This window comes from Biomphalaria glabrata, chromosome 10 (genome assembly GCF_947242115.1).
Source record: "Biomphalaria glabrata chromosome 10, xgBioGlab47.1, whole genome shotgun sequence".
NCBI classification, from domain to species: Eukaryota; Metazoa; Mollusca; class Gastropoda; family Planorbidae; genus Biomphalaria; species Biomphalaria glabrata.
Genome location: NC_074720.1, coordinates 6001071 through 6023699, shown reverse-complemented (window position 1 = coordinate 6023699; position 22629 = coordinate 6001071). Strand labels below are relative to the sequence as shown.

At 38.0% G+C, this 22629-nt stretch overlaps 1 protein-coding gene across 6 annotated transcripts in view; it reads right to left on the bottom strand.

Moving 5' to 3' along the window:
• The window catches only part of LOC106054514 (DNA damage-regulated autophagy modulator protein 1-like), a 95731-nt gene that overhangs the window by 4334 nt on the left and 68768 nt on the right, over nt 1-22629 (bottom strand). For 5 of the 6 annotated variants that reach the window (XR_008780212.1, XM_056044420.1, XM_056044419.1 and 2 more), the window contains 7 exons: nt 8965-9071; nt 7772-7825; nt 6926-7008; nt 5640-5788; nt 4250-4418; nt 2415-2473; nt 1278-1433 (listed from right to left, as the gene is read on the bottom strand). Coding sequence is in view for 5 of the 6 variants with exons in the window: in XM_056044420.1 (XP_055900395.1) it covers nt 1278-1433; nt 2415-2473; nt 4250-4418; nt 5640-5788; nt 6926-7008; nt 7772-7825; nt 8965-9071 (777 nt within the window). In the remaining variant the exon portion in view is untranslated. The remainder of the gene's footprint in view (nt 1-1277; nt 1434-2414; nt 2474-4249; nt 4419-5639; nt 5789-6925; nt 7009-7771; nt 7826-8964; nt 9072-22629) is intronic. The other variant, XM_056044422.1, reaches the window with a different exon arrangement.

The window sequence follows — 22629 nt, the reverse complement described above, 5'->3', positions numbered from 1 at the left end:
ATTTATATCCTGAATATTTATAAAGCGTTTATTTAAATAATTCTTATGGTCCGACAGCTATGCTGTGCATGGCACAATGCCTGTATGGTGGGGGAGAATGCCAAAGGTCAGCTTAAATGCCAACTAGCTTTAACTGACAAAAAGAGAGCAGCTGGCTGCAGGCGGCTACAGAACTAGAGATCATTTACAAAGGCCGGGAAATACACATTTGAGACCAAAAGAAAATCCACTGCCACAGACGTAGACGTTGAAAATATAAATTGACAACTGGAAGACAATGTTTCTTTCTGGTCTGGATGCGTATGTTGCAACAAGGACAGCATAGCAAAGGGAACAACTGCATTCTTCATTAATCTTCGGACTTGAAGACAAGCCTTATTATTAATATTTAAATAATTTAAAATTTAATACAAGTATTTAAAGATGTTGAAGATAATCTACTTTCTAGTCCAAACTTTTTACAGGACAACAGAAATTGGCAGCAGGCAGGGAATGAGCCCAGGACGATTGAGAGGACTAAACGACAGTCCAGTGGGTATACCGCACAAGCAGGCAACCATTTTGAAATTGGATTAGATAGTGGACAGATAATGATCAGTTATCACAACATTGAGTTTTAGACTTTTTGAATCATAAATAAGAACGCAGCCAATGTTGATGTTTAAGTATTTCTCAAATCTTTCTCTTCTAATTGACGATACCATCGTTAATTTGAACTCATTAAATTAAAATAATGTTTTATTTTATAAACGTTATTTTATGTTTTATTAAAAGAGCATGCATTCCCCTTTAATTCTATACCAAATAAAACATTTTCAGATTACAAACAACAAAGCAATTGAAGCTTAATCATAGCTGATAGCAGGGTAGTAAAATAGTAATGAGCAAAATGAAGAATTCCGGCAAACGTGAAAAAATAATTACGGAGAGAAAGAGTTAAAATACTTTTAACAAGATAACATGCATTGCTTTGACAATTTGTTTTAGGCTATATTAAATAAAATTTTTTAACTTAATTTATAAGCCAAGCATTGGTACTTTTCACCTTGGTGTCTATTACCATTTTAGTGTATTTTAAGGATTGGTCATATTAAGCAAAACCTAAACATTGCTAACTTAGTTTGGCTTGAGTTAAAGAATTATAGTTTTTTAATTTGGGCATTGATATCTAGTTTGGACACAGGAATGTGAGCATGAAGCAAAAGGGAAAAAAAAAAGTAACTTTTTCATAAAACTGATATATATATTTTATATTAAATCCTATTGACTTGACTTACCTTGGCTATTTTCTGGTAGTCTGTGAACTCTATCTTCGGAAGGTGTAGGCTCAAACCTCTGAAGTCTTTGAAAAATGTCAGCACAAATGACACCAGGGATACGGCAGTGACCCACTCTGAGATTGTGGAGATCAGATAGACAACACGCAGCTTATCCTGTGATACATTTAAACACATGGTTAGAAGACATAATCAGCTGACTGTGTACTCAACATAAATGTGTGAACAAAACATACAGAATAAAAAGACATTGACAACACAGAAATGAGACAGAAAATATGAAACAGAGAGAAAAGGGGGGGGGTGTTAAGAAGAAAAAGAAAAAAGTAATAAAAGGTACAAAATCAACAACAATGATATTGATAAGGCTTTTTGTATTAGTGATTACTTCACTCCCAAATAACAATAATATAAACAAAAATCCATTATCTCCATAATTCCCCCTCCCCTTACAAAAAACTTGTTTGGCCCTATTTGCTCAGAAGATAGAAGATTCCTGTTTGGTAATATGATACATCCAGACTTGGAAACATTAAAAGACAGTGTTGTAAACTAGAAAACTGGATCTAGTTAGAGACATAATATTGATATTGTGTATTGAAAAAATTTATAATTATTTATATACATTCCTATACTGCCACAAATTAATTCTACCAGTTTAACTTCAGATTTCTGCATAATTTGTTCCTAGATGATGTGTTAAAAATAGAACAAATTTAATTCTGAAACATTTTGAAAAATTATAACAGTCGAACCAGAGTTGCCAATGTGTTTTAGCGAGTAATTTTTTTTCTCTAAAGATATAGATTTACATAAACTATCTAGTTTCTAGGAAAATCGTTAGAATAATATGTTTTCGAGATCTATGCCCACCGATCCAGGTCGTGTCCACTACTTACACAAAATTTGCGAGCTGATGCGAGGAAATGTAAAGAGATTAAAAAAAAAAAAAAGAAGGCCTATGAGTTCTTGAGCTTACAATCTATTTAGTGGATACTTCTAGAGCTAGATCAAAATTATTTTCTTAGATATCCACAAATGAGATTGGACCAAAAGCGCTCTGAGCATACTATAAGCATGAAAGTAGCGCTATATGAAAGCTATAATAATATAATAATAATATTCTCTTATACTTACTGTTTTTGTTCCAACTCCTTGAGCTTCTTGTATTTTGTAAATAGCCTTGCTCACTGAGACTGATGCAACAGTTAAGGGGAAATAGTAATCTGATAAATGACATCTTATCATATCCATTTTATTAGCTCCTTTATTCATTGTATTTAGTGTGGGGTACAGAAATAAAAAAAAACAAGGTTACAAAAGACAGTTTGTGTGGAAACACAAACTCAAAATCGGCCCCCGAAGTAAAATGTTTTCCATAATTCGGATAATCCTTCAGAGTTGAAGATAGTTTACTTCCTAGTCCAAACCTCCCGCAGGACGACAGGGGATGGGAGCAGGCAGGGTTTGAACCTTCGATCGTCTATAAATCCAAACGACAGTCCAGCGCGCAAACCGCACGGCCAGTGGTCCACCCAGGTAGGCTTCAATATTTTCAGAAAGAAAATCCGAATGAAATTATATTAAAGACAAATGAGAGATAAGAATTGAGAAAGAAGGTTAACAGATCTTGTGTAGTGCCCCAACCGTCCCGCAGATCAAAGGATACGTGAAAGTGAATGTAAAGTTAGATGTGAACCTGGCCTAACTAGTTTGTGGTCTATAGGGCAGATGATGTAAAGTTCATCTGTTTTTGTGGCCTACGGTTAACGAGGGTGTCATGTAGCCAGCACAACGACCAACCGCCTTTGCTTTTCCTCAATTAATGTCAGGTACCCATTAGAGCTGGGTAGACTCAGAAGTTGAAAATCCCAGTCTTCACCAGGATTCGAACCCGGGACCCTCGGTTCGAACAACTAAATAAGTTAATTGTTTTGAATAGGCTCAATCTCATTCCTTTAAAAAAAAAAAAAAAGTACAACCTCACCATACAGAGATAATTATCATGAAAATGATGTTTATAAGATTACTATTCGTCTTAAATTAGGTCTAACATATAATGCATACTAATTAGCTTTTTCTTGTAAAAAACTGCTTGCATAATTAATTTTAAAAATTATAATTTTCGCTTTCAGGAAATAAAAAAGTAGCCGTTGCATCAGAACTTTGAATGGTCTAAAATATTGTGAAGTCGGATTTTCAATATCTCTTCTAGTTTACGAGATCTAAACGGGACGGACGGACAGACATTTCGCACAAAACTAATAGCGTCTTTTCCCCTTTCGGGGGCCGCTAAAAAAGTAATTATAGTCAATAAAGAAAGATAATTTTAAAAGGTAGTACTATTAAGAATTAAAAAAGATAAACTCGGTTGTCTCCCCTGGATTATAAAAACCAATTGGTCACACGTTGATTTGTAGTTCTGGTCAAACTTGTAGTTCAATGGATAGGTCGAAAAACAAAGTACATAAGTGTACAGGAGGAAATAGATCTAGTTACTAAAGAAAACAAACCAACAAAAAAAAAAAGATAAGCTTATTACGTAAAGTAGGGGAGGGGTGAATACGGACATTTCATCTCTTGGAGGAAATAAGGAAAAAAAACGCTATTCCATCAAATAGCTCTCCTCCCAGTGGCGTAGCTGGGAATTTGTTATCCTTTGGGAGCCCATGGGACTTGACCTCTTTATGGGTCCCTGCATTTTGACATTCGATATCATGACATGAGATAATGGCTTAATATTTAATATAAAAAAAATCGAAAATTCATTTGGGGGCACAGGGGGATTTTAAAATTCCTCCCCCCCCCCCCAATAGCAATTCCACTGACTCCTCTCCCTTAACACTTTTTGACTAAGTCACACCTAGTGTTTCGCTCAGCTCATAAAACACTAACAAACCACTAGATACCATTGTGGGTTATTTTAAGCTATTTTAAACGTAACAGCACCCAATCGTCATTGTAAAGGATACATATCACCAGCGAGCAGGAGAGCACTAAGGACATAACCAGCTGTCCGACAGCAATGCAAGACCATCTCCTGTAGCGAATGGACAGCGCTGTCTGCATCCAGCAGTAAATGATGCCTCCAATAAAGGTCAGGCCGGCACCGATGTAATGCCCTACACGAGCGTCGACAGTCTGTTGGTTCATTGAATAAAGAATAAATTTGTTAAAAATTCAACAAATTGGCTTAAGATAATTATTAGTATGTGTTTTTTGTGCCCATAAAAAAATTAAAGAAAAAAAAAGTAAAGCTCCCCTTTCAGACCTTGTGGTCTATAGGGCAGATGATGTAAAGGACTGTGGCCTACGGTTACCGAGGGTGTCATGTGGCCAGCACAACGACCAACCGTCTTTACTTTTCCCAAACTAATGTCAGGTACTCATTAGATCTGGGTGGACTCAAAGGCGCCCAAAGATCCCGAAATTAAAAATCCCAGTCTTCACCAGGATTCGAACTCGGGACCCCCGGTTTGGAAGCCAAGCGCTTTACCACTCAGCCACCGCGCCTCCCCCTGAGTATTTACTGAATGTTAATTAGTTTTGAAGATATATGGTTTCATTGTTGGCCTCCCTCAGTCCTAACGAGTATAGTTTATCTCATAGAAATGTGATGAATCACTGGCCATTAACTTAAGTCGGAATGTTGTGCCCGCACAGCAGTACCCCCGCTCCGCCCCTTCTCCAATAGATTTCCACTTCAATTCAATACAGATTGTGAGAAAAATAGATATATCTAGAAAGACAGAAAGAAAAAAAAAGAATGAGAAAGAGAGAGAGAAAGTGAGAGAAATGGAAAGAGAAAGAGAAAAGAGAGAGAGAGAGAAAGAAAGAGAGAGAGAGAAAGAGAGAGGGAAGTTGGTTGCAAAAAGAAATAAAAGTATCCATGTTTTTTTGCGGACTAGCAGATCATTATAATCAACTGACGTTAACAGTGAATGTGTGGTCTTATCTTATCTTATCAATTACAGACGTTCCATTGTTCCATCGGGGGATTATTACTTCCTACGCGTAGCCTATCTGTATCTGTGCGTTAATCAATTCGGGCATTTTAATATTAAGACAAATTTGGCTAAGTCATTGGTTTTCCTGGCTGATTCGGGCTACCCGTTTCATGATCTACTTAAAAGGCGCTATGGTGGAGGAGCACTTGCATGAGTTCATCCCATCGTATGGAATAAGAAATGTTTCTGCTTAGCACAATCAGATACGAGAACACATCGTTTTAAAATCGAGCAATAAACATGTTAACTCTCAACAAAGCTTTCCTCGTTTTAGCATCACTGACTGACCGCGCACACACACACACACGCACGTGCACACACACACACACACGCACACACCGCAGAATGAACTCACCTGAAAGTTGGCCACCATGGACAGTCCAAATGCAGAGATGAAGCCTGTAATCAGAGCAATCTTATTCAGAATTCGATCTCTGGAGACGGTGTTGATGCGTCTGTATGCAACTTTCATCTCCAGGTATTTGATGTAAATGTTAGCCGCCACTGTCAAATGAGAAATGAGAGTGTAAGTAAAGCATCAATAGGGCCCATGATGCTGGATACAAAAAATATGTTCAATTTGACAAATCAATTGTTTTTAAATTATAACAATCGAATATATCTAAAAGTAATTTAGCTACAATGAACATAAGGCACCAATGCCCAAACTGGACCCGCGGGCCATATCCGGCCCGTAGCGTACTGTCTCTTGAATCTTTTGCCCATAGAAGACGCAAAGCCTCGATTTCAACGGAAGCATCTTTTTGCTGGGACCCCAAAGAGGAAGAAGAGTCAACCCAGAAATACGCGGTAACGAAATTTGGAAGCCATTGTCAAGCAGATGTCAAGCAGTTGTCAAGCAGATGTCAAGCAGTTGTCAAGAAGATGTCAAGCAGTTGTCAAGCAGATGTCAAGCAGTTTTCAAGCAGATGACAAGCAGTTGTCAAGCAGATGACAAGCAACTGTCAAGCAGATGTCAAGCAGATGTCAAGCAGTCGTCAAGCAGATGTCAAGCAGATGGGAAGTACGTTGACGGAGAGACTGGCCCCGAACCAAGACGCCTGGTGGAAGCTGGTTAGTGGCCTATGCCCAGGAAAAAGAAAAAGAGGCTGACATAGAAAGCGATGGGAAGAAGAAAAAATGGACGGGCCTGCCACTGAAAGAGGTGTAATCCAAGGCAAAAAGACAAGAGAGGAATGGGGAAAGACGGTCGACAAATCTCCGCGTGGCGTCCCAACGGTCCAACAGACTAAGGGATAGGTGAAGAGTCAATTCTGATTAACAAATGATCTTTTTGGCGTACATGTACACCTTACCCGAACCATTTACATTCATCTCTAGAAATAACATCTTCGAATGTGACATTACTCGATATAAAGCAATTTTGGTAATAACTCCAAATATAACCTTTTTAAATATTATCTCTTTAAATATAGCCTCTTTAAATATAACCTCTTTAAATATAACCTTTTTAAATATAACCTTTTTAAATATAACCTTTTTAAATATAACCTCTTTAAATATAACCTCTTTTAATATAACTACTTAAAATATAATGTATTTTCGGAAATAACGAAGTTTAATGGAGTAGGCAATAAAGAAGAAAAAGAAAAGACAAAAGACAAAAAAAGGTCAACTTACACAAGAAGGCGCCCAGGTTGATGATCAAGCTAAAAATGCAGCGCTCAGGGGCGTATATGGCTGTGTAGCTGTAGAAACAGGTACTGTAACGTTAAAATGAAAGGTGACGTGGCACCAGATGGTTGATGGGAGTTTTGTGTCAATGTGTTTGTGTCATGTATTTGTGTCACGTGTTTGTGTCATGTATTTGTGTCACGTGTTTGTGTCGTGTGTTTATGTCCATGTCAGTTGGAGTGATTGTTTGAGTGTGATGATTATGTGCATTTCCAGGGCCGAATTTAAAGGAGGGCAGGTTGGGATTTTTTTTTCGTTTCTAAATTTCGACGGGTCAGAAAATTTTACGTTGTTTTTTGTTTTGTTTTTTTTGAAATATTTTCATCGCATTTTACCGAACATTTTTTTTTAATCTTACAGTTTGCAGCATTGTCTTAGTTAAGAATGTAGCATGTTCGTATAATATCAATGTAGTTCCGGATGTACGTCTTCCCAGGGCTTTACTCTCCACAAACACATTTTATGTATTTATTAGTTACCAAAATTTGTATATACATTTTTAAAAGAAGACGAAAAAATTATATTAACTTTAAATGTGAAAACACACACATAAGATACGACATGCTTTTTAGATATAATTATTATTGTTAATAAGTAGAATATTAGGCTTTGAAAAATTTCGAAAAAAATATATAATACTTAAATCCGGCCCTGTAAATTTCAGTTTGCATTTAAAATGAGAGTAAATTTTTGATTCGACAGAAGTGTGCATGGAGGTCAAAGGCCGCACAAACGGTCAAGTGAGTGACACTGATAACTTACAATAATTGGAACTACAGAATGGATACCTACCTAATGTACGGAAAGTCCGCCTCAGCATGGCCGTGGTAGACTGCTATACCGTAACTGTCGAGAGAGAAAGAACAAAGAATATTGATATTGATTGTACGTCCGTGTTACATAATAAAAGTATAGGCCAATAAAGAAAAAAAATATTTTTTAAAAACAGTCTATATGAAGGAAAGAACCGCGCAATTACTGTATATATAAAGTACCACTAATTAATTAACTGATTAGTTAATTTTTTTATTGATTCATGTGGTGTCATCGACAATGAATAAATGTGGCAAGTTTTAACTTGATCCGAGGGTGAAAAGTGGGAGAAATAAGCGTGTAAAAGAATCACCCCAGACAGACAAACAGGATGAGTTAATGACAGCTTTAAACAAAAAAGATTTAGTTCTCTTATAGAGGATCTCAGTTTAGAAGAATTTTTATCTTCCATCATAAATTTTGATACTAACAATAACTGTTATAAAGTACAACTTAAAGCTATTTTGTGACTTTTGACTATTAGTTAAAAAGGCTTTTCCAGAACTTTCAAAGATGGTCAAACTAAATTATTGTAAATTCCATTGTTAGGTCCAGCAGTTTAAAGGGCAGACCAAAATGTCGGAGTTTAATAATATTTTATTTATATATCATAATGGGAAATGTGTTATGATTACATGGAGTCCATACAACATTTCACAAAAGAAAGCAGACACAAACGAACACATTTATTGGTTTATGGAATGACTACACACAGAAATCTTGATCTTGATCTACGGAGCAAACGCTATAAAAAATATTTTGTTATTGTTTGTAACAACGAAATAAGGCACAATGTGGCCAGCACAATGACCAACTGTCTTATTTTCAATCAAACATAATATATCCATTTAAGCCGGGTCTATACTGAAAAGGTGGTGGGGGGGGGATAATAGATATTCCCAAAATCAGTATCTGCAGACAGTCGGACTTGAGGCCGTACTATTCGGAGCCAAGCGTTTTATTCATCAACCACCAAGCCTCATTTTAATCACCTCGAGTATACACATACACACACACATACACAATTCAAGAAATCGAAAAGTACATAAAGATCATTCGATAAACATATACACACACGCATACATTTGGACAAACACGTACACACAATCCAGCAGTCATATAAACGCACTTAAGACGAACATCTCTAATATACATACATTACAAGTACTTACGATGTAAAGAAACCAGCCACGATTACAATGAATGTAATAATGGGCAGAATGTGCAGACGTCGCTTTAACAAAACCATAATGAAAGGCATATTCTCCCGCGCTGGTTTCTGCAAAAGACAAGATATTTGTACGCATTAATTTACATACAGATAGTACAACAACTATGAATGGAGGGCTGGATACAATGATACAATGATATAAATGAATGGCGATTGGTTGCACTGCTATACGCATTGGATTTGTTATCCTAAGAGGCGCCTACGTATCCATACAGCCAAGAACAATTGGGTCAATGGGGCGCCAACGATTTGGGTGCACCCAGCATAAATAACACAAACACGATATTCGTTTTATTATGAGCGGAGGGGGGGGGGTATCTTCAATTGAAGACTTAACGTGAACCGCGCAAAAAGTAAACGGAATTGGAAATGCCTAAGGCTTATCCTGCTCTGGGTTGTAGAAGCTTGCTGCGGACCACCTTGTGTAGGTTCGGCCATTGCTTTTTTTTTTTTTTCTTTTTTTTTTTTTTTTCATAAGAAAAATACATTTTTATCAAAGTCATATTCCAGGTTCGGCCATTGCACTACATTGGCTTTAAGCGTGACCTCAACTGTCGAAGGTGCCGCTTTAAGACGTGGACTCTGTCAACGACGATTACTGAAAATAGCGAGGAATTCAACGATCTCCGTGCTCTGTTTTAAAGAAGAGGCCACCAAATTGTTCTACTTAAAAATAAATCGTCTGCCATTTTAAGACAAGTTTTTTTTTTTTTTGCTAGTGTGAGAGAAATTATTAGAAAGGAAGGGAAAGAGAAAGAGAGAGAGAGATTGAGAGAGAAAGAGGGAGAAAGGGGGAGAGAAGGAGAGAAGGGGGATGGAGAGAAAGAGGGAGAAAAGATATCTAGGTCAAAGGATTTCCATATTACATAAAGCTAGACAGAAAGTGAGAGAGAGAGAGAGAGAGAGAAAGAGAGAAAGAGAGAGAGAAAAAAAAAAGATATCTAGGTAGAAAGATGTGTATATTACATCAAGCTACGAACTAAACACTGCAGCGTAATATCCTCTCGCTAATATCCCATCACTAAATGGGGCACTACTTTAGGTTCGATTTATTTTATTTGTTTGCCTCCTCCAAGATAACGTGGTGGGAGGTAGATGAGGTTATATCATTACTTAGCTCACTGTGGCACTAACATTTACTAACACTAGTGACTTCATTTGCGCCAAGGCAAAAATATCTAGGCCTAGTACTTATCACGACTGGCTGCACATTTAAAAGGTTTGCAGTGGGTGTGCTTCGAGATCTAGATCTATCAAGACAGAGAAAGTTCCCATTCATAAAACAGAACTTCATTCAAGAAATGTGTTAATCGCACGCTAATAAAAAACAATTAGATCTATATGCCTATATCTGATCTCTCGGATAGAATAGAGCTATTACTCAAAACAAAGCATGCATGAGTGAAGCCAGAATCCTTTTATAGCACGCCTTTATTTACAAGAATAATAGGCCTACTTTTGTATTTAAATCTAGATGAAAAATATACTATGCAACTTACTATTGTGAAAAATAATAAGATCTGTCTGTTTCCAATGATTTCTAGCGAATGAAACAATAATATTCCGTTAATAGAAAAGTTTTTAGTAAATCCTTCACGCTGAAACTCTTAGATCTAGATTTAATATATAGTATATCTGGATCTAGATCTAGATGTAGACCTATTACGTGTCCCACTTGATCTCATTGAGAAATTGTTCCCTTAGTGTACGATTGTCCAACTCAGAATGAATTCGCTCTGTCTCGGCTCACATGAGGTTGGGAAGTTTCGGGGCTATAAATAGACGCCAATCAGACGACAGGAAATAAACATGAGCATCTCGTCAAACCAAACTAGTTCAAGCCGGGGCATTCTTTCGCGCTCCTAATTAGCATGTCAGTGCGAGTTTTTCCCGACGGCTTTCCATCATACACCAGTTTTAGAAATTAGTTTTCATTGAGTCAAGACTTGATGATGTAACAGCTACAACAAGTTTGAGCATGTTTGATATATGGCTTACGATCTAGTCCCTTTTGTTGTTGTAATTAACAAAATTGCGTAATAATTTTGAGGTGTTTAAAAAAACTATTTCTTAAATAATAATTTTTGTGTGATAGCTATTTTTATCTCGATTCTAGATTTATAAGTTTATTATGCTTTGAAAGTCTGGTGACACGACTGGTGATAGTGAATGCAGGTGATATCAATGTCGTTCTATATTGCTGACCCTGCTCAGACAAACAGAGGCGTACAATGGGGGCGGGGTACGTGGGGGATCCCCCGGGGATGCTGGAATGTCTACTAGCCTGGCTCTATGTCTACTAGCTTGGCTCTATGTCTACTAGCCTGGCTCTATGTCTAGTAGCCTGGCTCTATGTCTACTAGTCTGGCTCTATGTCTACTAGCTTGGCTCTATATGTCTACTAGCTTGGCTCTATGTCTACTAGCCTGGCTCTATGTCTAGTAGCCTGGCTCTATGTCTACTAGTCTGGCTCTATATGTCTACTAGCCTGGCTCTATGTCTACTAGTCTGGCTCTATGTCTACTAGCTTGGCTCTATATGTCTACTAGCCTGTCTCTATGTCTACTAGCCTGGCTCTATGTCTACTAGCCTGGCTCTATGTCTACTAGTCTGGCTCTATGTCTACTAGTTTGGCTCTATATGTCTACTAGCCTGTCTCTATGTCTACTAGCCTGGCTCTATGTCTACTAGCCTGGCTCTATGTCTACTAGACTGGCTATATGTCTACTAGCCTGGCTCTATGTCTACTAGCCTGGCTCTATGTCTACTAGCCTGGCTCTATATGTCTACTAGCTTGGCTCTATGTCTACTAACCTGGCTCTATGTCTACTAGCCTGGCTCTATGTCTGCTAGCCTGGCTCTATGTCTACTAACCTGGCTCTATGTCTACTAGCTTGGCTCTATGTCTACTAGCCTGGCTCTATGTCTACTAGCCTTGTTCTATGTCTACTTGTCTGGCTCTATGTCCACTAGTCTGGCTCTATGTCTACTAGCCTGGCTCTATGTATACTTGTCTGGCTCTATGTCTACTTGTCTGGCTCTATGTCTACTAGACTGGCTATATGTCTACTAGCCTGGCTCTATGTCTACTAGCCTGGCTCTATGTCTACTAGCCTGGCTCTATATGTCTACTAGCTTGGCTCTATGTCTACTAACCTGGCTCTATGTCTACTAGCCTGGCTCTATGTCTACTAACCTGGCTCTATGTCTACTAGCTTGGCTCTATGTCTACTAGCCTGGCTCTATGTCTACTAGCCTTGTTCTATGTCTACTTGTCTGGCTCTATGTCCACTAGTCTGGCTCTATGTCTACTAGCCTGGCTCTATGTCTACTTGTCTGGCTCTATGTCTACTTGTCTGGCTCTATGTCTACTAGTCTGGCTCTATGTCTACTAGCTTGGCTCTATGTCTAAGAGTCTGGCTCTATGTCTACTAGCCTGGCTCTATGTCTACTAGCCTGGCTCTATATGTCTACTAGCTTGGCTCTATATCTACTAGCCTTGCTCTATGTCTACTAGCCTGGCTCTATGTCTACTAGTCTGGCTCTATGTCTACTAGCCTGGCTCTATGTCTACTAGCCTGGCTCTATATGTCTACTAGCTTGGCTCTATGTCTACTAGCCTGGCTCTATGTCTACTTGTCTGGCTCTATGTCTACTAGTCTGGCTCTATGTCTACTTGTCTGGCTCTATGTCTACTAGTCTGGCTCTATGTCTGCTAGCCTGGATCTATGTCTACTAGCCTGGCTCTATATGTCTACTAGCCTGGCTATATGTCTAATAGACTGGCTATATGTCTACTAGTCTGGCTCTATGTCTACTAGCCTGGCTCTATGTCTACTAGTCTGGCTCTATATGTCTACTAGTCTGGCTCTATGTCTACTAGCCTGGCTCTATGTCTACTAATTTGGCTCTATATGTCTACTAGCCTGTCTCTATGTCTACTAGCCTGGCTCTATGTCTACTAGCTTGGCTCTATGTCTACTAGCTTGGCTCTATATGTCTACTAGCCTGTCTCTATGTCTACTAGCCTGGCTCTATGTCTCTACTAGCTTGGCTCTATGTCTACTAGCCTGGCTATATGTCTACTAGCCTGGCTCTATGTCTACTAGTCTGGCTCTATGTCTACTAGTCTGGCTCTATGTCTCTACTAGCCTGGCTCTATGTCTACTAGTCTGGCTCTATGTCTACTTGTCTGGCTCTATGTCTACTAGTCTGGCTCTATGTCTACTAGTCTGGCTCTATGTCTCTACTAGCCTGGCTCTATGTCTACTAGTCTTGCTCTATGTCTACTAGCCTGGCTCTATGTCTACTAGACTGGCTATATGTCTACTAGTCTGGCTCTATGTCTACTAGTCTGGCTCTATATGTCTACTAGCCTGGCTCTATGTCTACTAGTCTGGCTCTATGTCTACTAGTCTGGCTCTATGTCTACTAGCCTGGCTCTATGTCTACTAGTCTGGCTCTATGTCTACTAGTCTGGCTCTATGTCAACTAGCTTGGCTCTATGTCTACTAGTCTGGCTCTATGTCTACTAACTTGGCTCTATGTCTACTAGCTTGACTCGATGTCTACTTGCTTGGCTCTATGTCTACTAGCTTGGCTCTATGTCTACTAGTCTGGCTCTATGTCTACTAGTCTGGCTCTATGTCTACTAGCCTGGCTCTATGTCTACTAGCCTGGCTCTATATGTCTACTAGCTTGGCTCTATGTCTACTAGCCTGGCTCTATGTCTACTTGTCTGGCTCTATGTCTACTAGTCTGGCTCTATGTCTACTTGTCTGGCTCTATGTCTACTAGTCTGGCTCTATGTCTGCTAGCCTGGATCTATGTCTACTAGCCTGGCTCTATATGTCTACTAGCCTGGCTATATGTCTACTAGACTGGCTATATGTCTACTAGTCTGGCTCTATGTCTACTAGCCTGGCTCTATGTCTACTACTCTATGGCTCTATATGTCTACTAGTCTGGCTCTATGTCTACTAGCCTGGCTCTATGTCTACTAGCCTGGCTCTATGTCTGCTAGCCTGGCTCTATGTCTACTAACCTGGCTCTATATGTCTACTAGCCTGTCTCTATGTCTACTAGCCTGGCTCTATGTCTACTAGCCTGGCTCTATGTCTACTAGCCTGGCTCTATGTCTACTAGCCTGGCTCTATGTCTACTAGTCTGGCTCTATGTCTCTACTAGCCTGGCTCTATGTCTACTTGTCTGGCTCTATGTCTACTAGTCTGGCTCTATGTCTCTACTAGCCTGGCTCTATGTCTACTAGTCTTGCTCTATGTCTACTAGCCTGGCTCTATGTCTACTAGACTGGCTATATGTCTACTAGTCTGGCTCTATGTCTACTAGTCTGGCTCTATATGTCTACTAGCCTGGCTCTATGTCTACTAGCCTGGCTCTATGTCTACTAGTCTGGCTCTATGTCTACTAGTCTGGCTCTATGTCTACTAGCCTGGCTCTATGTCTACTAGTCTGGCTCTATGTCTACTAGTCTGGCTCTATGTCTCTACTAGCTTGGCTCTATGTCTAATAGCCTGGCTCTATGTCTACTAGCTTGGCTCTATGTCTACTAGTCTGGCTCTATGTCTCTACTAGCTTGGCTCTATGTCAACTAGCTTGGCTCTATGTCTACTAGTCTGGCTCTATGTCTACTAGCTTGGCTCTATGTCTACTAGCTTGGCTCTATGTCTACTAGCTTGGCTCTATGTCTACTAGCTTGGCTCTATGTCTACTAGTCTGGCTCTATGTCTCTACTAGCTTGGCTCTATGTCTACTAGCTTGGCTCTATGTCTACTAGCTTGGCTCTATGTCTACTAGCTTGGCTCTATGTCTACTAGCCGGCCCCCGGGGAGGGGGGGGGAAGCTTCGAGATGTCAACAGATCAAAGAAAATGTGTTATTGTTTATTTTACGTTAAATGTTTTAAATTTAAATGAATGTCAGGAGTAACTGGCTGTAGAAATCAAATTACAAATCATTGGAAAAAAAATCTAGAGTATAGTTTTTAACGGATTGGGGTTTTCCAAAGTTATCTATTTTGTTTAAGTTATTCAATTACTTAATACCACGTTATACGACTCTCACGATTCTAGATTTCCAAATACTAGCGAGTGACTAAGAACGACTTACTAAGACCTATCGTTGAATTCTCAAATTAGGACGAACCGTTGACTAAGAACGACTTACTGAGTGTCTCATTACTAGATTCGCGTATTTTCAGCTATTTCCACGGAAGTAATAAATAAAATGAATAATGCGGGCGCTTTTCTGTCCAGAAAGAATGACTCGGAGTTGACAGGAATGCTTATATGCGTATGTTTACATTTGAACAAGTCGTAACGTGTGTGTGTGTACATTTCTTTGTGTGTGTGTTTAACTCAAGTGTATGTGTGTGTGTGTGTTACACTCCTAGACTGTATCTGTATGGATGTTGTTTTCGTGTTAGGGGTATCTAAAGTAGATTAAATAAAATAAATTTGTTTAACCAATTTAAATATGTTGACGAATTGGTGGAACAAATAAAAAAAATGTATGAATCATTCAATGACCACTTAGAAGTGAGTCAACTGTTAATCTCATTCGGCCTTAGCTACTGTGTGTCTATGTGTGTCTGTGTGTATTGTGGGTCTGTGTGTATGTGTGTCTGTCTGCTTTTCGTCACTAATGACTAAATGTGTGGGTTTAATAGTTGACAAATGTTAGTCTCTAAAAAAGGGCATCTATTTCTAATGAGCTTCCAGAAGACTAAGCGAACATAGTAGCGTATTAGGTTAATTAATGCGCTTTTTTTTTTAAATGAACTGTTTGTAAATTTTATGTTTCTTCATAACGACTTTCTAAGTGAAAGTTTAGAATAAAAATTGTTTAACTCTTTCTCTCCGTAATTATTTACCACATTCTGGTGGAATCAACGTTGGTATCGTCAGTTAGGAGACAAAGAGTTAAACAAATGTTGATGTGAACATTTTGAAACATTTGCACTCACGTAATTTTACGATGAACGCAAAAAAGTTAGCAGAAATTTACCCACAATTCCATTTTCTTCTTCTGCATTCTCAATTTTATGTCAGAGTTTTCATATGAATAGACCAATATCTGAGATAAAATGTGCTATGGTTTCCACATAAGGCAGCTCTTCATTTAGAAGGTCTTCTATAAGGGTGTTTTGGGGGCCAGTGCCTTATTCTGGCATCTCGATGGAGAATGCAGCTCAGAGCAACGTGGTCAGCATTGTCGGACGACACTCGAAAAGGGCAAATTTCACTAGTCCCAATTTTGAGCTTCCGGAACATTTGCTGTTTCATTCTTCCGTGTCCAGTTCTGATCCGACGTCCGACACATTTAACTTATACGTTGGGATATCTTACAATAGGCATCGTCCTTAATGGACATTTTAATGAGATTTTGTCCATTTTTTACAAAGCTTATTTTATCTCACTCCGTCTGTCTGTCTGTCTGTCTGGTACAAATGTGCACACGCTGTTTTTTCCCACTTCCTTTTCTCTGATCAAGTTCACATTTTCGCCCAATTTTTCGAAGTCCATGATAATAAACGAAACAATTCCAAAATTAACAAAATAGTAATTCAATCAGTAGTAATTAATTAATTTTGTTTTATGCAGCAAAAGGGGGTTAAACCTTGCAGTATTGAGAGTTAATGCAGTGATTTTTGAGGTTTTTCCCCTTATATAAGCTTTTTATTTCTATTTTTGTGTTTGCTTGTTGTATCTTTTATTTACCAGGGTCCGGGGGGGGGGGAAATCAAAATTTTAAAATTCTCCCGGACTCCCACTTGAGAAGGGCCCCCCAAATGAGTGTCCAAAATGTATTTTTACATTAAATATTACGCCAATTTCTCATGTCATGATGTGGAATGTCAAAATGTAGGGGCCCCTAAAGATGTCTCCTAGGCCCAAATCCATAGCTACGCCACTGCTATTCACTATTAGTTTCTTCATTTCTTCCAGGATAGAGTAAAATGTCCAACTGCTTATTCATTCTCCCATGTTTGACAAGTGAGTCATCTTTTTTCACAATTCAATAAAAGCTTCTGATAACCTTAGTTCGAGAGTACAAGACAGGACAGAATAAAACTATCTGATTCCGAGTTTAGTGTTAACCGACTCCACATATTTGGCGCCTGGTTTTGCTCTTCCTAATCCAAAACATACCAGATCTAGCTCTCGATTATTTTTTTTATTATCATTCGTAGGCGCCTGTCTTTCTTGAATAGCTCATAACACACGAATCCGACAGAGGACGACGTGATTATTACATGTTTATGTTGGTATCAGACAAAGGACAATAGACCGGGGAGGACATTTGTGTATCTATGTCATTATTCGTACCGAGTGGCTTACTGATATTCACTGACCTAGTGACCTCCACCTGCTGCAAGGTAATTTAACTGATTTATAGTACGCCCCCTCACCCCCGCAGCAGCCTTCTTCCCAGACGAGTCTTGTGTTTACCTACGATTTACCCCAAATAATTAACTCCTAAGGGAGGCGAGGGAGACGCGGAGAGTGGCGGGGGGAGGGCGCTGCATGGGATGGAGGCTCAAATACTTGCGTGACTCCCGCTCGGGTGTTCTGTGTCACAGTCTGGGGCGCAATGTGTTTGTTAGCGCCCGTGTCTGGAGATGTCAGACACATTTCCTCCCCCAACTTCTCAAACCAATATTTCCACCAACCAATAAGTACCTCAATGAAAGGCGAGTGTTGAATGTAACACGTGTGTCTTAGGAATGAGGGCCGCGGCAATCACGTAGAGAGATCTAGGAGGAACGACACAAACTTAAACAACCAAAAGAAACTTGACTTAAAAGCAGCACATCATTAGGGGGGGAGGGGGGGGACATAGCACTAAACAGAGGCGCCACCAAATGGAGACCAAACAATGAAGGAAAGCGTCTTTGTTCCAATAATGAGAAGAGAGAGAGAGAGAGAGAAGCAGAGAGAGAGAGAGAGAGAAAGAGACAGAGAAAGAGAGACAGAGAGAAAGAGACAGAGAAAGAGAGACAAAGAGAAAGAGACAGAGAAAGAGAGAGATAGAGAGAGGAAAAGACAGAGAAAGAGACAGAGAGAGAGAGAGAGAGAGAAAGAGAGAGAAATAAAGAGCAATTAGAATGAAATTAAAAGGGCGGAAAGAAAAAAAAGAAAGAAAAGAAAGAATTAGAAAAAAAAACTCGTCAGTAACCTGACAATGATCACACAAAAAAACAACAACAATACAACTATCCAATGTAAGTCACATTAATGTCTTAGAAATTACAAAAAAATCCTTGTCAAAAAGATGACTAAGCTGAACTCATACGTTGGTTTGCTCCCCCTTTAAACAAAAATAGAGGTACATAAGTATAATTATATGCGCCAATTTCTCTAATGTATGCAGATCCAAATAAAGACATTCTAGGACCTATATAGTCATTAAGTAAAAAGACTTAATTTACGCCTAAACATTTCCTATTTTAAGACAATAAGATTAGGAACTAATCCTCTGGGATGACGATGTAGGTCTACACACCCACCATGACCTATGATAACAAAAATTGTTCTTATTTTTTAAACAAAAGATTCACAAAAATGTTGAGTGCATACTCGCACTAACAGTGAACGAACACCAAAACTCAAATCTGTCAATGGATCGTAAGTTCACCAAGTCATTACTTTTGAGCTGTCCAGATTTTTTCCTAGAAAATTTCGTTAGCATTGTTATGGAGTGTGTGTGTGTGTTTCCAAGGGGATGAAGAAAGGGAGCATTAATTATTAGATGAAGAAAGGGAGCATTAATTATTAGATGACGAAGAAAGGGAGCATTTATTATTAGATGATGAAGAACATTTTCAAAATTAGTATCAGAAAGAGTGAGTTTATATAAGGCAATATAAGCTTTGTAAAAAAAAAATTATACAAAATCAGTAAATTTATACATTTTGGATTGTGACTTCTTCAAAGGTCGTATTTTAAGAAGTCATTTTATTTTCTAAATAAAAGTGCAGTTATCATGGCTTGCTCATCCAACTGACAGTCTATTTAACAGACTGACGTCAGATGCTCTTTAGTCTAAAAAAAAAATATCTGGTCTCCCGTCATTATTGGGACAAAAGAAAAATTAAGAGTTTTTGTCACTAGGAAGTGTGACTGGCATGTTAAGTGCCACCTACTGACACACATAAAGTCGAATGTAATAATTAGACTCGTCACGTGAATACATTAATTAGTTTTAATAATGGTATGCTTTAGAATGAGTTATAAGTGTGTGAGTGACTGGTTGTGTCCGGGTATCTATTTTTAATTATTATTAATGAAGTCCCGCTCATTGATAACTTGCAATTAGTCATAGAGAGGGGGGGGGGTGGCGGGCATTAAACGGACTATTAAAAATTGAATGAACAAATTTAGTGTTAGCCATATTAGGTAGTGATCCATCTCCAAAAAAAAAAAATAAAACCCCGACTCGAAACGCCAGTATGTTAAGGCTTAGCAGTGATTTCCAAGCTGCGGTCCGCGGACCATATCCGAACCGTGACGAGATTCTACAAATATCCAAACTCTTCTTCGTAACAAAAATAAATCAACATATTATTAACTCCCTTTATTCAGTCATTGGAGATTTTCACTAATCAATGTCAAGGACGCCTGATTAAACTTGATTGTTGTCAACAAAATAAAAAATAAAAACTTTTAGAAAAAAAAAAACAAAAAACAAAGCTTATCTAAAGGGGAAGAACTCCTTCCTTAAAACTATGTCTACTAATAAGTTATTTGTACAAGTACAAGTTAGTTCCCTTTTTCGATTTAAACAAAATAATTAATTACCAACAATTAATGACTAATTGAGTATTTTTGTTTATTGATTCATATTTTTGTTAGGTACAATAAATAATTGTATTAAGGTATCAACTTCATTGGAGAATGCATGAGAGAGAAATAGCGTTAACAATTATTTAATAGGAATAAACCCAACAAATTTAGCCAAGTACTGAAGTATTAGTTTCCCTAGTTACTATAAAAAAATGAATTACCAGTAATTAATTGGTTACTTTTTCTCTATTGATTCATGTCTTATCTACGTCAGTGAATAAATGTGCGAAGTTTCAGCTTAGCGTTAGGGTTAGTTCACCAAATATACTTAATTATCAATTTAAAATCTCTTAACTCTTTCTCTCCGTAATTATTTACCACATTCTAGTGGAATCAATGTTGGTATCGTCAGTTAGGAGAGAAAGAGTTAACATATGCAACGACAGTAGCAAATATACATTTACACTCGCGGTAGTAAAGGGAAAAGTTTCGCTGTTGACGCTTTGAACGAGAAATCGGACCTTTACAAAACAATTAAATCAATTAGATTCATTAATATCAGGTAGACCAGGTTCACATTGAACTATATAAATTCATAACTACCAGTTCATTGAATACATATAAATATTAACAATGTAATAACAATAACGTTAATAAATGTCAGAATCCAGAACTAACAATACAACAGTGTCGACAACTTTCGACTCAAACACGTCTCTTTTTTTTTGTGTGTATCTACTGTAGTTATTGCTAGTTTGTAGTTCGTAGTTTCTGATATTATTTCTGAAAATATTGAAACCTGCATGAGCTGACCACTTTGGGGGCCGATTATGAGTTTGTGTTTCCACACAATTCCGATGCTATGTTGTTTCAAAGCAATATAGATAATGACTTCTTTATTTAGATTGGCTGGCTATAAGCTGATGGTCTTACGCCCGTGACCTCTTTCAGAAGCTACGGTACACCCCCCTGCCCCTTTACCCTTACTCTATACATAGAAACCTGCGCAGGTTCTCAAAATGATAAGAAAAAAAAAGGTGCCTAAGACTTTGAGATTATCTCAGGGAGACACTAACACCTGCTGGTGCTGAGAGTAGACAACAAAGTCAAGATCAGATAATCACGTCTGAAGCTCTGCTCCAGGAGTTGTCTTCCCTGCGATAAGGCGCGAGAGGAGAAAGAATGTGCAGTAAGTGCGTCGTTTCACAGGGAAGTTTAAAGAAACGTTAATAAGGGCCACGCCCCTGGAATCAGTCTGGGTAACCGTTAACAGTCCTGGATCATTAAGTTGAAACTATTATTAGCATTTGGTATAAAAAAAATAATTCCCGTATTTCTGCTTTATTTACAAAGCTTCTATCAACTAACTCCGTCCGTCTGTCTGGTAAAAAGTTTGTACACGTCATCTCTCCAATACTCATGCTTGGATCAAGTTGAAACTTTGCATAATTATTCATTGGCATCAATTAGTGATTTAATTGCTGGTAATTGACTATTTAATTAACAATGGAAATTATTCCTTTAGTATTCACATATATGGCTTAATATGTATAGTTTTGTCCCCTTGGATAGTTGTAGGCTACGTTATGTCTCCGACACCAATACCCGGATCAAGTTGAAACTTTAAACAAATATTTATGGTATCGAAAAAAAACATGAATTAAAAAAAATTAATCCAATTAGTCAATTAATGATTGGTAATTAATTATTATTTTTGATAACAAATAATGGAAATAACTTCTACATTATTGATAGATATAATTGCAAGTCCGGTGTTCTTTGATAAGCTTTGTTGTTGATTTTTCAAAGGACTTTTTGTGATTTGCTTGTTTTAATTAATTAAAAATATTTAAATAATTATTTTCCATTGGGGATTTTCATCTATAGCGAATAACCATACATAGGTAGCCCCTTGGTGTATCCGGTGGACAGAAACCAAGAAGTGTTAATCATTACGTATTATAAAAGAGTAAGTAGGCCTATAATTTATTGTATCATTATAAATTAAATATCTTCACCATTTCACTTGTAGAGCAAATTTTTTTATTTACTATTTAACTGGAAGAAGTGACCTTTCAATACGACGTCCTTGACATTGTTTACCTTGGGTATTTACTTTAAAATCTCTATAAGTCTTCTTTATTTTCTTATGTTTTCATTTAGGTTCCCTTATATCTCCTCTACAGTTCGTATTCTGCATTCTCTTCTTTGTCTATGTTGCTGTATTTTACGGATAGCAGAATGAAGATAGTTACGTCAGGACGGAGGGAGGGGATTGCAGGTGGCGGGATTTGAACTCAGATCATCAGAAATTTGAAAAGCATACCACACAGCCAGACAGACATCGTGAAAAGTTCACACACAGATTCGTAGGGGCGCCACTAAAAGAATGATGCAAAAAAAAATTGGTTTAGAAATACGGATCTGCTTTACTACTAAAACACACACACACATACATCATAAAAAAACACACACACACATCATACAAAAACACACACATCACGTTTCCCATGGTGCACTAGTGACGATTTCGTATGTGTCTAAGACCTTGCGCGCAATACTCAAGATAAAGTGATTAGGTGGTATACTTCAATGGAAGCTTCGTGAGATTTTTTTTTCTCTACATTTTACTATAAGAACTCTTGGAAGGAAGTATGAATTTTTTTATGTACAATACTAGAACAAAAATGTCAAGGCCACTTCTGTCGACAAAAAAAAATATTAAAAAGTAGTACAAGTGGATTTTTTTTGGTTTCATTTCTATTTCCGAGGTCTGTTTCGGTCATTATTAAGTAATCTTCA